The 16,062-nt window shown below is 43.8% G+C and overlaps 1 protein-coding gene across 1 annotated transcript in view; it reads left to right on the top strand.

Moving 5' to 3' along the window:
- Slc9d1 (solute carrier family 9 member D1) overlaps positions 1-16,062 on the top strand; it is a 37,376-nt gene that overhangs the window by 11,776 nt on the left and 9,538 nt on the right. Inside the window, exons 5-8 of the mRNA XM_090341847.1 lie at positions 1,485-1,613; positions 4,845-4,937; positions 9,215-9,401; positions 15,802-15,922. Of these exons, the coding sequence (XP_090197973.1) occupies positions 1,485-1,613; positions 4,845-4,937; positions 9,215-9,401; positions 15,802-15,922 (530 nt within the window). The remainder of the gene's footprint in view (positions 1-1,484; positions 1,614-4,844; positions 4,938-9,214; positions 9,402-15,801; positions 15,923-16,062) is intronic.

Below are 16,062 nucleotides of genomic sequence, written 5' to 3'. Positions count from 1 at the left end.
TGGTCAGTGAGGATGGGCCTGTCCCTCCTGTGGGTGGTCAGTGAGGATGGACCTGTCCCTCCTTGGATGGTCAGTGAGGATGGACCTGTTCCTCCTGTGGGTGGTCAGTGAGGATGGACCTGTCCCTCCTGTAGGTGGTCAGTGAGGATGGACCTGTCCCTCCTGAGGGTGGTCAGTGAGGATGGGCCTGTCCCTCCTGTGGGTGGTAAGTGAGGATGGACCTGTCCTTCCTGAGGGTGGTCAGTGAGAGCACTAAAGTCTATGAGACTCTTATCTCCAATTAACCCCAGAAAACCGGAAGTGGTGCTGTGGCTCAAGGGTTATAGCGGTGGCCTTGAGCTGAAGAGCTCAGGGACAGTGCCCAGGCTCAGAGTTCAGGCCCCATGATCGATAAGAAAGAAAAGCTCTTTTTATAGCAACCTGATGCTTAAGGATATATTGACTCCAGGAGTTGGAGAACAGCTAGGACAACATAGTGAGACTGCATCCCAATAAAGGACAAAAAGATGATTTTAACTAGGATAGCCTTATAAGGCAGAGAAATTGTTGGTGAGGGGCCTTACTTGGTTTCATTCACACATGAAGTGCCGAATGTGGACAGCCCAGTGTACCTGGTCTGCCAGACTAGGTAATGCAAATCATTTCCTCTCAGAAAGCTGGTCTAGTTTATAGTGAGCACTCTGATGATGGAAGCTCTAGCCCAGTCCCTAGAGGAAGCCTGGGAGAGTTCAATAAATTGTCAGGTTTCTAGCAAAACGCCTTTAAGTGGAACTTTGCATGGCAACAGAAATAAAACAGAAGCCAGAAGAGTACTCAAGGGCTCCTCCTAGGTACGGAGCCCTACAGTAGACCCAAGACCAAGGTTAGCCCACGACCTTGTGGTTATGATCACAACATCCTGCAGGCCACCTCTGCTGACTGGGAGCATTCATGTCCCTCAGGAAGGGGGGGGGGTGTCTCTGGAGAGTTACTCTTCCCCCCCCCCCCCAGTGTACTCAATAAAACTTTGAGAATCTGTATTCATATCCCATTCCTAATCTCACATTCAGTGGCTTCTGCACTATTGTTGAATTGTTGATGTTTTTATATGTATACTGAGTGACATGATTGTATTTGTTTACCCTTCCTCCCCCACTTTCTGTGCTGCATTAGTTATAAACAATGGCAATGACACATGAATTGTAGACTCAGGCTCTGATAGCACTACAGCTAGAAAATCCAATGGAATTCAAGTACTACTTGGTTATGTAGAATGCCAATAGAGGGCCTAAATGAACAGGCAGATTTTGGTATAATTGTTATGCCATTAGGAACTAACTTCATCAACTTCTAGAACGCATCTTAATGTTTTCAACTTCGTTGTGTGACACAAAAGTATCCATAGGATTATCTTCTCTACCCCATGCCTGTGAGATAAAATTGGGGACTTGGTCCTGTCCTGGTCTCTTAGTTACGCAACTCTGTTTCTTGTTTTTCTACATTAGGACATTGTCACCATAGGAATGTTGTCCTTACCTTGTGGCTGGTTGTGTACAGCAATAGGCTTGCCTACGATGTTTGGGTACATCATTTGTGGTGTGCTTCTGGGGCCTTCAGGACTAAACAGTATTAAGGTAAGAACAGTATTGCACAGCAAAATTTGAGAAGCTTCTTAGTTAAGACATCCTTAAAGGAATGTACATCAGGAAAAGGATGTAACTAAATGTTAACATGGGCCAAGGCACCTGGCCAAAGCTGGAACTTCTCAGAAAAACAATGAACAAATTTAACAATTCACAAGATTAACAGAAAGCAAACTACTTTGGTGGAAAAGATACTTTTCTCACATGTGGAGGCAAACAAGACAGGAGCTTTGCTGGAGCTAATGCTAATCAGCAGATTTCAACCAGGTCAACCTAACAGAGAAAGTCAGAAGAAGTGGCCATGGGAGACTGATCTTAACACCACATGATTTTGGCCAGGTAGAAAGCCATCACCCAGCCTGCTTGAAGCTGTAAGACTTGGGCTTTCCCGGGAAACACAGTTAAGAACTCGAAGTTGAGTCGCAGACCCTGTGAGTTCATGTGACTTAGAACAGTATAGAAAGCCAGAAGTGAAGATCACGCAGTTAAGGCAAAATACCTGGGTTTATACACTACTGAGTGCTATAAATTTGTAAAAATTACGATCCTGTCAAATCCCTGTACTGTGTGTTTGTCAATAAAGAACCAAGAGCATTCTAGCCAAAAAGTGAGCTGTGGTTAGTCCAAGGAATATAATTGTAATGAGTTGAGGACCCCCAGGAAACAGATCACAAATTTAAAACTGGATTTTAGTTATGAAGTAATTTATTAATAGCAAAAAGGAATTTAATAGCCAATTATAACTGGCCAAGACTACTTTTAGGCATTTAGGCATTGGAAACCAGAAGCAACCTTGAGTAACAACGGTCAGGGGTTTTTATACCCCCAAATGGGGGAGGGGTTATGTATTCAATGAATTTTTAAAACTTTTTTAAATTGTAAAAGCTAAACAGTTGCAAAAGCAGAATACAGAAGCAAAATATAGCAAAAATGTAGGTGTCAAGCTTACTTTTTAAAATTGGCTGCCCACAAACTATAATTAGTACTTGTTTTTTTTGTTTGTTTGTTTTGGGGGGGCTATTACAAGTTTGTTTAGCAGGGCTTTCCAGCATTATTACAATTTTTGCTATGCCTTTTTAGCACTGTTATGACTCTTCATGCTGAGTGCCTCATTTTATTACTAAAATACCAATTTTTGCCTCATAGAGGCTTTTAGTCACCATGTTGAGCAATACACACTGAGGCATGCTACTTTGGAGCCAAAAGCCACTACTTGAAAAGTAAAAAGGATGGGAAATTAAAAATTAAAAACAAACAAACAAAGAACGAAAATAGGGTGGGGAGCATGGCCTAGTGGTAGAGTGTTCGCCCTATATGCATGAAGCCCTGGGTTCAATTCCTTGGTACTACATACACAGAAAAAGCCGAAAATGGTGCTGTGACTCAAGTGGCAGGGCACTAGCCTTGAGCAGAAAGTGTCCAAGGACAGTGCTCAGGCCCTGAGTTCAAGTTCCAGGACTAGCAAAAATAAATAAGAGCAGAAGCCAGGAGCATGGCCTAGCATGTACAAAACCGTGGGTTTGATTCCTCGGTACCACATATACAGAAAAGGCCAAAAGTGTTGCTGTGGCTCAGGTGGCATAGTGCTAGCCTTGAGAAAGCTCCAGGACAGTGTCCAGGCCCTGAGGTAAAACCCCAGGACTGGCTGAAAAAGAAAAAAAGAAGAGCAGAAATCTATGCTATGGTAAATATAAGTGAATTAAACTTACCTAAGCCACTGGGACATGGGTGCTGCTGGCTCACGCCTATACTCTTAGCTGCTCAGGAGGCTGAGAGCTGAGGGTCGAATTCTGAAGCCAGCCCAGGCAGGAAAGTCCATGAGATTCTTATCTCCAATTAACTTACTCCCCCACCCCAAAGAAAAGTGGAATTGTGGCTCAAAGAAATAGACTGTTAACCTTGAGCACAAAAGCTCAGGGAGGTGGCTAGGCCCTGAGTTCAAGCCAGACAACAACAATAACAACCAAGAGACTGGGACATACTGATGGTATCCCCCCAAAAGCACAGATAATGAGATGCTACAAAGATAAAACAAGAAAGATTGAAAGTGAAAGATGCAAATAAAACAACAGGAATTCTGACAAGCCATGGCTTACAGTGGGATCAGGAAGCATGTGTGTTGGGGACCGACTGTGGGGTCAGTGACCATGACTGTGGGGTCAGTGACCTTGGACCTGCACAGTTGAGTACACAAGGAAGTAGCTCTTATCGTGATTTTGGGCTGTGTCTCATTTAACCTATTTGGGACTTGATAGCTTCTCATTTAACATATTTGGGACTTGATCGCTTCTCATTTAACCTATTTGAGGCTTGATACTGTTTGTATGAATGTAGCCCCTGGCAGTTCTCTAGTTTAAAGAAGTGTATTTAAGGTCAGAACTTGAAATAAACTGGGCTACAGTCTTGGGCTACAGTCTTCTTAAGCTGTGGCTGCTGATTTGAGCTGTAACCCTCCCGAACCCCATCTGTTTGTCTCTCTTCTATTTTTTCCTAGTCCCTGCCCCCTATTTCAGGAATCCCAATTTGCTGCTGGCTGGCTTCGGCAAGTGGCGCCTCAGTAACCTTTGTGCCACATTAGTATTTAAAAACAATTAAAATATTATGTGGTATTTGTGCAGTAGAAAAAGTGTGGTACTCAGAGAATTCTATGTCTAGACATGCTCACTCGGAACATAAGCCACTGTCATGAATTGGTCAAGGTTTGACACTTCCTTGTCTCCTAAAATGCTGAACAAAGTTGCTAATACTGATAGAAGGGCATGAGTTCAAAATTGGTTCCCCAAAGCTACTGTGTGTGTGTGTGTGTGAGATGGGGCTTGAACTCTGGGCCTTGGCTGTCCCAGAGCTCTTCAGCTCAAGGCTACCTCGCTCCCCCTGGAGCCACACACTTCTGGTTTTCTGGGGGTTAATTGGAGATAAGAGTCTCACGGACTTTTATGCCGGCGCTGGCTTTGAACCTCAGTCCTCAGATCTCAGCCTCCTGAGTAGCTAGAATTGCAGACAGGTGTGAGCCACTGGCGCCCAGCTCCCCAGAGAAACAAAATAAAAGAAACAAAATAAAAGTAAATATTTCTCTGGCTAATTACAAAAAGGAGAAAAAGAGTGGAGGTCAAAATAATCTCAGACATAGGAAACCTCAGAGAATTCATTTCTAGCACAAGATGGTTCATGTGAGTATATGTCAAACAGAATTATGTGGGTTTACATTTTCTTGTTTTTCAGTCTATTGTACAGGTGGAGACGTTGGGGGAATTTGGAGTCTTCTTCACTCTTTTCCTTGTTGGCTTAGAGTTTTCCCCTGAAAAACTAAGGAAGGTGAGTTTACTGAATCCCTTTCATTGTAGCTTAACATTTTGCTTCTAACTTTTGTTGACACTATAGCTATCAGATGCTGTACAAATAGAATGATAAATTTCTGTTTGATAGCATTTTCTAGAATAAAAGTTGAAGAGAAAATAATGTTGGTTTGAAAAAAATGTATAATTAATAAATTGTATTAACCTTCAAATGACTAATTCCAGATGTACTTCTTAAAAAAGGACTGTTTTGTAAGCTGAGAACTATCATAGAAACTGAATATCCAGTGTGTTTCCCTAGAAAAAGGAGGTGGATGATAAAATGAACATGGTTGGTTGTCTAGAGAGAAAGAGCGCTGTTCTTCCTGTAAGATCATTGGGGAACTTCTGTACCCTGGTGGGGAGGGATTTCTAGGATGTCATGTGTGTCACTGACATAGTCTAGACTGACCTGCACAGATGCCATCTTGGCCAATGTTCATGGAGTAGGAGACCTCTATTTGTGAGTACAGCGTTTCAGGTGCCAATCTTGTGCAGTAGGATTTGGGGAAACTTTTTTTCTGGCTTGAATTTTCATAATTTTTCCTTTTTTTTTTCTATTGCAGTATTCAAAATTAGACAGTGAAATGATGTTATATAACCCAATAGCTTTAAACTCAATAGCTATAAAAGCACTATACTTTTTGGTGTTGATGTCATTTCAAAGATGCCCCTAGTGCTCTATGACTCCATTTACTCCTGAATCAGCCAGGTAGGCTGGATGGTCATGTGTGGGATGAGGTGGGAGGCCAGGCAGGTGCTCACTGTTGAAATCACAACAACCAGCTTAGGAAGAGCTTCACTAGCTACTCGATTACCAAGAAAGCATGGGAGACCAGAATGGGTGGAGGAGCTCCCAGGCTGTACTGCCTCTGTGCAGAACCTCCAGCATCGATAATCTCATTGCTCAACTTTCCCCCTGAGCCTTCAGCACAAGCCAGAGCTCCACTTCTGGTTTTCTGGTGGTTAATTGGAGATTAGCATTTTACGGACTTTTTGTGCTTGGGCTGGCTTTGAACTGTGATCCTCAGATCTTGGCATCCTGAGTAGCTAGGATTGATTACAGGCATGAGCCACCAGTGCTCAACTACTGCTCAACATTTTATGGTACATGGTGCCTTCAAGTCCACATTTAAAAAAGTGTCCTGGAATGAGGAAATTGATATGTGGTGGGGAGAAGAAAAACGAACAGGTACTTCAAATAGGTTAAGACGAATTCCCAGTGTGTTAATATATAATATGCACGTTTTTTTTCTCTTTTTTGGTGGGGTGGGGGGGGGGTTGTGGGGCTTGAACTCGGGGACGAGGTGCTGTCCCAGAGCTCCTTGTTTACCACTTTGAGCCATAGCTCCATTTCTGGTTTTCTAGTAGAGATAAAGAGTCTCACAGAATCAGAGAGTGTGATATAGTGTAGAGTGCTTGTCTTGTATGCAGAAAGCCCTGGGTTTAATTCCTTGGTACCACATACACAGAAAAAAGCCAGAAGTGGTGCTGTGGCTCATTTGGTAAAGCGCTAGCTTTGAGAAAGCTCAAGAACAATGCTCAGGCCCTGGGTTCAAGCCCCAGGAGAGTCTCACAGGGACTTTTCACTAACCATAGAGGTCTTCCAAGTTAATTGAAGAAATAAGATGATGATAATTATATTTACAGATCAGGAGCCCATACCTCACCCCTGTAATTCTAGCCACTCAGGAGGCTGAGATCTGAGTGTCACAGTTCAAAGCCGGCCTGGGCAAGAAAGTCAGCAAGACTCTTACGTCTAATTAACCACCAGAAAACTAGAAGTGGCGGCGTGGCTCAGAATGGTAGAGTACTAGCCTTGAGCAAAAGGAGCTCAAGGACAGCCCCTGAGTTCAAGCTCTACAACTGACAAAAACAAAAGCAAAAAACAAAACAGGTTAAGCTAAGCATGGATGGCACATGCCTATCAATCTAGCTACTCAGGAGTCTGAGATCTGAGTGAGGATCCATGTTTGAAACCAGCTTAGTCTTCAAAATATTACATCCACTTAACCAGTGAAAAGCTGAAAGTGGAGGTCAGGGTACTAATGGCTAATGCCTGTAATCTTAGCTACTCAGCAGCCTGAGATTTGAGCATCTCAGTTCAAAGCCAGATTGATTAGGTAGGAAAGTCTGTGTGATGCTTCCGTTAATTACCAAAAGCCAAAAATGGAGCTCAAGTAGTAGAGTACTAACCTTGAGTAAAAAAGCTCAGGTACAGTACACAGGCCCCAAGTTCAAGTCCCAGGACCAACACCAAAAAAAAAAAAAAAGCTATAAACGGAGGTGAGGATCACTGACAGAGTGTCAACCTTGAGAGAAGCCAAGGAAGAGTATGAGGTCCGGAGTCCAAGCCCTTTCCGTGGTCGCCATCATGTTAAGCACAGTGCCAAGTACATACTGAGCACCCAGTTAAGGAAACAGAGGGCTGTACCTCAGACTTATTCTGAGGTACACACATACATACATAAAACAGGAGTCACGGCCGGGAGTTTGGCCTAGTGGTTAAAGTGCTTGCCTAGCATGCATGAAGACCCGGGCTCGATTCCTCGGTACCACATATAGAAAAAAGCCAGAAGTGGTGCTGAGGCTCAAGTGGTAGAGCTCTAGCCTTGAGAAAGTCCAAGGACAGTGCTCAGGCCCTGAGCTCAAGCCCAGGACTGGCAAAAAATAAATAAATAAATAAAACAGGAGTCACAGGTCATCCATATCCATGGCTTCTACATCCATGAGTTTAGCCAATTAGATATAAAAACCATTTGGAAAAAGTATCTAAGCAAAAATAAATGCAGTGTGATTAAAGTGCCTGCTTTTAGAAAGCATGACATTCTAAGTTCAAACCCTAGCACCATGTAGAAATTGTGTGTGTGTGTGTGTGTGTGTGTGTGTACATGTACATGTGCACTGGTACTATGGCTTGAAATCAGGACCTTGTGCTCTTCCTCAGTTTGTTTTGGCACTTAAGCCATGTTTCCATATCTGCCTTTCAAGTTCTAGGCCTTGAACTTGTGGCCTGAACACTGTCCTTGGGCTTCCTCAAGGCTAGAGCTGTACCACTTGAACCACAGCACCATTTCCAACTTTTTCTATGTATGTGGTACTGAGGAACCAAACCCGGGTCTTCCTGCATGCTAAGCAAGCACTCTTACCACTAGGCCAAACTCCCGGCCTCCTATATCTAGCTTTTTGCAAATTAATTGAAGGTAAGTGTTTCTTGGATTTTGTATGCTAGGTTGGCTTCAAACCCTGATCCTCAGATCTCAACCTCCTGAGTAGCTAAGCTTATAGATGAGGCATTGCCACCTGTTTTTTTTTTTTTTGCCAGTCCTGGGCTTGAGCTCAGGGCCTGAGCACTGTCCTTGGACTTTCTCAAGGCTAGAGCTCTACCACTTGAGCCTCAGCACCACTTCTGGCTTTTTTCTATGTATGTGGTACCGAGGAATCGAACCCGGGTCTTCATGCATGCTAGGCAAGCACTTTAACCACTAGGCCAAACTCCCGGCCCCACCTGTTTTTTTATATAGTGTCTTTACATGAATTTTTAAATTCAAGTATGTATATGCATTTTTGTCATGATTTCTGAAATAATATAGCAATTACTTTTTTTTTTTTTTTTTTGCTAGTCCTGGGCTTGGGCTCAGGGCCTGAACTTTTGTCCTTGGGTTTTCTCAATGCTAGAGCTCTACCACTTGAGCCACAGCACCACTTCTGGCATATTTTTTATGTATGTGGTACCGAGGAATCGAACCCAGGTCTTCATGCATGCTAGGCAAGCACACTACCACTAGGCCAAACTCCCAGCTCTATAGCAACTACTTTTACAGAATTTTACAAATCATCTAGAGATGGCAGGATTTGTAAGAATATGTATACAGAGAGTATACATAGATTGTATGCCAAAACTACATATTATAAAGTAGGATTTGAGCATTAGAGAGTCTTAGTATCTGGTAGGGACCTGTAAGCATTCCCTTAGGGATACCAAGGGCAGGGAGGGAGAGAGCGGGGGTGGGGGGGAAGAGAGAGAGAGAGAGAGAGAGAGAGAGAGAGAGAGAGAGAGAGAGAGAGAGAGAGAGAGAGAGAGAAATTGATTATGCATCTAGGATCCAGGGTGTGTAGGGGAATTTACTTTATCAAAACTGGCAGAAGATAGAAGACTGAGTTGCATTCATGAAGCTCTGGTCTTTGATGTGTCTGTGGTCTAAAGATGGGCTGCTGTCACTACAGCTTATACAACTATGCTATCTTCTCTTCAAGGTGTGGAAGATATCCTTACAAGGACCATGTCACATGACACTACTAATGATTGCTTTTGGCTTGCTGTGGGGACACCTTCTGCAGATCAGACCTACTCAGAGTGTCTTCATTTCTACTTGTTTGTCCTTATCGAGCACACCCCTGGTGTCCAGGTTCCTTGTGGGTAGTGCCAGAGGCGACAAAGAAGGTAGGTGGCAGGGTATTCTAGGTACATGTGTGCTAATGCTCCTTTGGGCTTGTGAGAAGAGGTTGCAAGGCCTCTGCCACCTCCCCTCAGGTCTCTGGTGGCCCCTGTGAGCAGTCAGGCTCAAACTTCATGGCAGATTGATCTGCTTGTGAGCTCAGCTTCTTTAAGCAGAGAAGTGCTTGTTACATGCCTTTCAAATCAGCATAGCTTGAGTGCCTGAGAGAAACTGGACTGGGATCAGGAAAATGCAATCTCCCACATACCGAGCACTGTCTGCTGCTTTTGTGCTGGTAGAAGAAGCACAGACACACTTTCACACTTCTGTAAAACGGGTTTGGCTCATCCATGTGTGTGAGGCATTGGCATTTCTGACTCACTGCCATTGTACCATGGAAGAGGCCTGCTGCTGAGCTGTTCTGCTCTGAGTATTTGGTCTCACTGCGTGTTTGTCACTGCTTTGCTCTTACTTTGTAAAAGTCAGTCAAGTACAACACCAGTCATAGTAACACATAGGAGTAGATACTGTGAACACACAGTAGTAGAAGAGAAAATATGGAAAGAGACCCAAAGAGTTGTAGGTCATAGTGCCAGTGATACTGGTGCTGCTTTGCCTGTCACAGGGCTGAGGGGTACTGGCCCAGGGCCCTCTGAGATCCAGGCTGGGGCCCCACAGGGCTGCACTGTGCACCTAAGACAGCATGACCTGTTGTGGATAAGGTGCTTCCCCCAGTGAAAGCTGCTGAAAAATTGGCCACCTTCTTCAGGACTCATGGAACACAAATGCAGCTCCTCTGTGGGGGACTACCTGCCACTACCCCAATGGCCATATCTGAAGTGGTTTATGCCCTGTGAGCTAGCACTTAGAGGGAACCCTACCTCAGGAGACCTAGATAAAGATAAGAGCTGAGGGTTACAAGGAGAAATGAAGTGGGCCGGGGATGAAGTACAACAACTCCTGTAGAATGGCTTCACCCTGAAAAAGCTACACCTATGAGGAAATCTTATTTAAAAAAAAGCTGTGCCAGTGCCAGAGGCTCACACCTATAATCCTAGCTACTCAAGGGGCTGAAATCTGAGGATTGTGGTTCAAAGCCAAGCCCAGGCAGAAAAGTCTGAGAGTCTCATATCCAATAAGCTAGTTTTTGGTTTTGGTTGTTGTTGGGTTTTTTTTGTTTGTTTGTTTGTTTTTTTTAATAGCTAGAAGCAGTGTTCTGGCTCTAGTGGTAGAACACGAACTTTGAGCAGAAGCTCCTGGACAGTGTCCAGGCCCTGAGTTCAAGTCCCAGGACCAATACACACATACACACACAGCTGCACACTTAGCTAAGTGTGAGTTTCATAAAAGCAACCAGTGAAGACTTCAGAATGAAATTGCTTGAGACATGGCAAGCAAATGGAGTTCTGTCTGTTTCAAAGAACACATTACAGCTAGGGAGGGGAAAGAGCTGAGTGCCAGTGGCTTTCACCTGTAATCCTAGCTAGCTATTCAAGAAGTTGAGATCTGAGGATTACAGTTCAAAGCCAGCCTGGGCATGAAAGGGTGTGAGACTCTTATCTCCAGTTAACCACCAGAAAACCAGAAGTAGCGCTATGGCTCAAGAGGTAGAGCAGTAGCCATGAGCTGAAGGGCTCAGAGACAGCACCCAGGTCCAGAGTTCAAGCCCCACAATCGCTAAAAAAAAAAATGGGAAAGAACATCAAGACATGTGCAGACTATATAGTATGCTCCACATTTGTATTATAGAATGAGAGACTGAGGAAAAAATGGTAAGCTTTTGTTTTTTATTGTTATTATTAAGTAGTCACACAAAGGGGTTACAATTCTATAAGTCGGGTAGTGAGTACAGTGTCATTTCTCTTCACCTTCCCCCTCCCGTCCCCATCTACAAGTTGCATTGTTCATTTTTACATAGTATACACCAAACACAATGACTGTCTCTTGCCTTCCTCCCTGCATTTCTGTGCCTCCAATGCCTCCCTTGAAAAAAACAAAAGCATGTTTCCATTTTCTGGAAAGTCAGTAATTTTTTGGAACAGGAAAAATTGAGTCCTTAGATTCCAAGTACATCTCCAAAACTATACACAATAAACAAAAATAAATTTAGGCATGTTAGAGTATAGCACCAGTGCCTTGAGTACACACAATAATTTTAACACGTTAGAAAAGACAGGGCCGGGAGTTTGCCCTAGTGGTAGAGTGCCTGCCTAGCATGCATGAAGACCTGGGTTTGATTCCTCGGTACCACATAGTTAGAAAAAGCCAGAAGTGGTGCTGAGGCTCAAGTGGTAGAGCTCTAGCCTTGAGAAAGTCCAAGGACAGCGGTCAGGCCCTGAGCTTAAGCCTAGGACTGGCAAAAAGAAAAAAAAAAAAAAAGAAAAGACAGGTATTCTAGGGCTGGGAATGTGGCTTAGTAGTAGACTGCTTGCCTAGTGAGCAGGAAGTCCTGTGTTTGATTCCTCAGTACTACATACACAGAAAAGGCCAGACGTGTTGCTGTGGCTCAAGTGGTTCAGTGCTGGCATTGAGCAAAAGAAGCTCAAGGACAGTGCCCAGGCCTGGAGTTCAAGCCCCAGGATTGGCAAAAAAAAAAAAAAAAAAAAAGGCAAGCTAAGACAGGAATTCTAAAAGGACAAGCCAGTTAACAGTACACATCTTCCTCTGTGAAGCTAGACCATGGATGGCATGGAGTAGTTCCGCCTGCTAAAAAGGACTAGTCTCTGTCCAGCGGAAATGCTTAAGAATGAAGTGAAGGTGTTTTCTGACACAACAAAACTTTTGCAGTACAGGTGCCTCCAGTCCCACATCACTTGGTCACAGGAGCCAGAGCCAGGGCAGCAGTGAGCAATGAATAGCATTGAAGATTTCCAGAGTTGGTGAACTCATGGGATGCTAGGAGAGGAGGCTTTCATAAAGGCTATGCCTTCTCTGGGCAATCAGAAAATGGGAGGAGTCACAGCTAGTGGTATGTGTTTGGGAGGGAGTTCAGCACACTGAAAACCTTAGGAAGAGTAAAACTGAGCATGCTGAAGTAGGCATGCCCCTGTAGTACAGAAGTTGTAATATTGAAGGAGGGGGCTCTACTTTATAATATGAAGAACTTAGGAATAAGATTTATTTAAAGGTTAAAAAAATTGTAAACTGCTCTTGAAGACTTACAGAATTGTGTTCATGATTAAAAGGCTCAATATGGTTGTGTGCCAGTGGCTCATGCCTGTAATTCTAGCTACCTGGGAAGCTAAGATCTGACGGACATAGTTCAAAGCTAGTCCAGGTAGGAAAGTACATCAGACTCTTTTCTCTTTTTTTTTTTTTTTTTGCAAAAATTGGGGCTACATATACACACACACAGAGAGAAAAAAGTATGAGGATGTGGGAAATACCCTCCTGGCTGAGAGTGGAGTGTGCCTTAACACAGGTGAATCCACAGAGAAACACTGATGGATATGAACAGTTGAACTTGTAAATTCCTTTTTGCTTAGGAAGCGGTGGAGTTTGAACTCAGGATCTTGCACTTGGTTGGTAGGTGCTGTACTGGTTGAGCATGCCCCTAACCCCTAACCCTTTTTGGTTTAGCTTGTCTCTGGAGGAGGAACTTGTTCTTTCATTTGGGTGAGCCTGAACTACTCTCCTTATGCCCACACCTCCTTGATAGCTGGTTTAGCAGACCCCTATCACCATCCTGCCTTGTTTATTATACAGGGATGGCCTCTAACCACAATCCTCCTATTTTCTCTTGGGTAATAGGGATTACAATGAAACGTTTTTTTTTTTTTTTTTGGTCAGTCATGGGGCTTGAACTCTGGGCCTGGACCCTGTCCCTGACTTTTTTTTTTTTTGCCAGTCCTGGGCTTGAGCTCAGGGACTGAGCACTTGGGCTTTCTCAAGGGTAGAGCTCTACCACTTGAGCTTTTTTGTTTTCTATGTATGTGATACCAAGGAATCGAACCTGGGTCTTTGTGCATGCTAGGCAAGCACTCTACCACTAGGCCAAACTCCCGGCCCCCTGTCCCTGACTTCTTTACCTTATGTATGGTGTATTCAAGGGTACATCTTCGGGTAGGCAGTGGGAGGGAACAGAACTTGAGGGAATATGGGTGAAAAAGTGTAGCAATGGAGCTCCCTGGACACTGATGAAAGTAAGCTCTACAACTCCTAGGTGGAGACTGGAGGAGGGGTCTGGAAGAGAGTGAGGGAATAGAAGAAGACACTGTACGAAAGGAAGTGTGCTCATTACCTGACTCATGTAATTGTAATCTCCCTGTACTCACCTCTAAAAAAGTAAACAAAGTAAATTAACATAAAAAGTAGAAAAAATCAAAAATCAATCTTACAGAAGACATTTGAGCAAATTGTTAACAGAATTATGCCAGTCCTCAGGATTGTTGTGGAAATACCACCACATTGTTGGGTGTCAGATTTTGTTTTGGTTTGTTTTTTTTTTGAGAGTGTCTGTGTACCTCAAGCTGACCCCAAACCTGCAGTCCTCCTTCCTCAGCCTTCTTAGTGTTAAGATTGTAGACATGCATACTGTACCTGACTGTCAAGTATTTTAAAACAGATGCTCAGTTGCTGTAGCTGCTGTGTCTTCTCAGTGAATTTATAATCAGGTTCAACCACTTTGGAGAACGTTCTCATAAAAGAAAATTATTTTTAATTATATACTTTAAGAAATGGACCAGAATATTTCAAATGTACATGATGTTAAAGATAACATTACTTTCAGAGAACAAAGGTTAGTGATCTGAGTATTCAGGAATGTACTTGATAATGAAATTATCATGTAGTCATTTGATTGCTATGGGAGAATGAGTTTCAGGATGTTGAAGGGAAATTTGAGGTGCAGAACACAATGTTTGGGATGGTACACAGGTCTTAATTTTGAAAACATGTATACTTCACACTAAAAATGTCCAGTGCCAGCTGTAACAGGACTGGCCCAAAGCAGGGGTGGGGAGGACAATATCTCAGTTTAAAAGCACAGGTGTCTGCCATTACATATCCCAAGTGTTTCATAAATGCTTTTGAGAAAGAAAGGTAACCATCAAAAGACTGGAAATGCATTTTGTTTTTCCTGTTGTCTAATTACTGTCCTTTTGTGGTGGTTAGCAAAAGGCCTTTCTTTTTTTTTTGCCAATCCTGGGCTTGAGCTCAGGGCTTGAGCACTGTCCTTGGACTTTCTCAAGGCTAGAGCTCTACCACTTGAGCCACAGCACCACTTCCAGCTTTATTCTATGTATGTGGTACCGAGGAATCGAACCCTGGTCTTTGTGCATGCTAGGCAGGCACTTTAACCACTAGGCCAAACTCCCGGCCAAGTCCTTTCTTGTGAAAGGACACTGCAGGGGAAGAGAAGAGGGGTTTGCTTATGGGGAATGAAGGACCTGTGCTCAACCAGGGCAGAGTCCAGCCTTAGCATGGGCATCATTATCTGCATCTGTGACGTCTTGCTTGATCAGGCTTCTGTAATGGTATCTTTCTGTAACTATCTAAACTGCAAGTAAATCATGGAAATAAGATGTATGGGTGGTTTTGTTTTTAGAGCATGGTGGCACACACCTGTTGTCGCAGCTGCTCAGCAGGCTGTGGGGGGAGGATCAGTTAAGGTCCAGGAGTTTGGAATTTCCAGGGCAACATAGTGAGATCCTTTCTCAAACAAAATTTAAACTCTCTCTGAAAGCAGAAGCTGAAGTTTTTTGTTTCCTGTTTGTCCTGGCACTTGAATTCAGGGTCTTGATGCTGTCTCTGAGAAATTTTGCTCGTGATTAGTGCTCTGCCTCTTGTGCCACAATTCCCCTTCCAGGTTTTGGTCCATTAATTGGAGATAAGAGTTTCACATTTGCCGGGAGTGTGGCCTAGTGGTGGAGTGCTTGCCTAGCATGCACGAAGACCCGGGTTCCATTCCTCGGTACCACATACATAGAAAAAAGCCGGAAGTGGTGCTGAGGCTCCAGTGGTAGAGCTCTAGCCTTGAGAAAGTCCAAGGACAGTGCTCAGGCCCTGAGCTCAAGCCCAGGACTGGTCAAAAAAAAAAAAAAAGTTCCACATTTTCCTTTCTGGGCTGGCCTCCAACTGTAGTCCTCAGATCTCAGCCCCCTGAGAAGCTAGGATTCCAGTAGGCATGAGCCATCGTGCCTAGCAGCTGAAACAGTTTTTAAGGACTGAAACCTTTTTTTTTTTCTTCTTCAAATTGTCTTATTATTCCGCCCAGGTTGGCCCTAAACTCCATGCTCAAGTGATCCTCTCACTGCAGCCTCTTGAGTAGCTGGGCCTATAGCTATGTCCCACTGTGCCAGCTCCACAAAAGATGGTCAAGCCAGTTCTTATTGAATTATTCTGGACATATTCAGGTGCTATGTCTTATTTGTCTCTGGCTCCTCTGCACTGTTCCCACCTCTCCAGCAGGCGACATTGACTACAGCACGGTGCTGCTTGGCATGCTGGTGATGCAAGATGTACAGCTGGGGTTGTTCATCGCGGTCATGCCGACACTCCTACAGGCTGGAGCAAGTACATCTTCTGGGTACTTTTCTAGCATACAATCATTTGTTTTTGAAGATAGTACCTAATGTTGAGTACAGTGGCTCAAGCCTATAATTTTAGCTACTTAGGAGGCAGAGACCAAGAGATCATGGTTCAAGGCCAACCTGGGCAAAAAGTTTG

Source organism: Megascapheus bottae, chromosome 11 (assembly GCF_031878675.1).
Source record: "Megascapheus bottae isolate mThoBot1 chromosome 11, mThoBot2.hap1, whole genome shotgun sequence".
Classification (NCBI taxonomy): domain Eukaryota; kingdom Metazoa; phylum Chordata; class Mammalia; order Rodentia; family Geomyidae; genus Megascapheus; species Megascapheus bottae.
The sequence above is the reverse complement of the archived record's forward strand: the minus strand, read 5'-3'. Positions and strand labels throughout refer to the sequence as shown.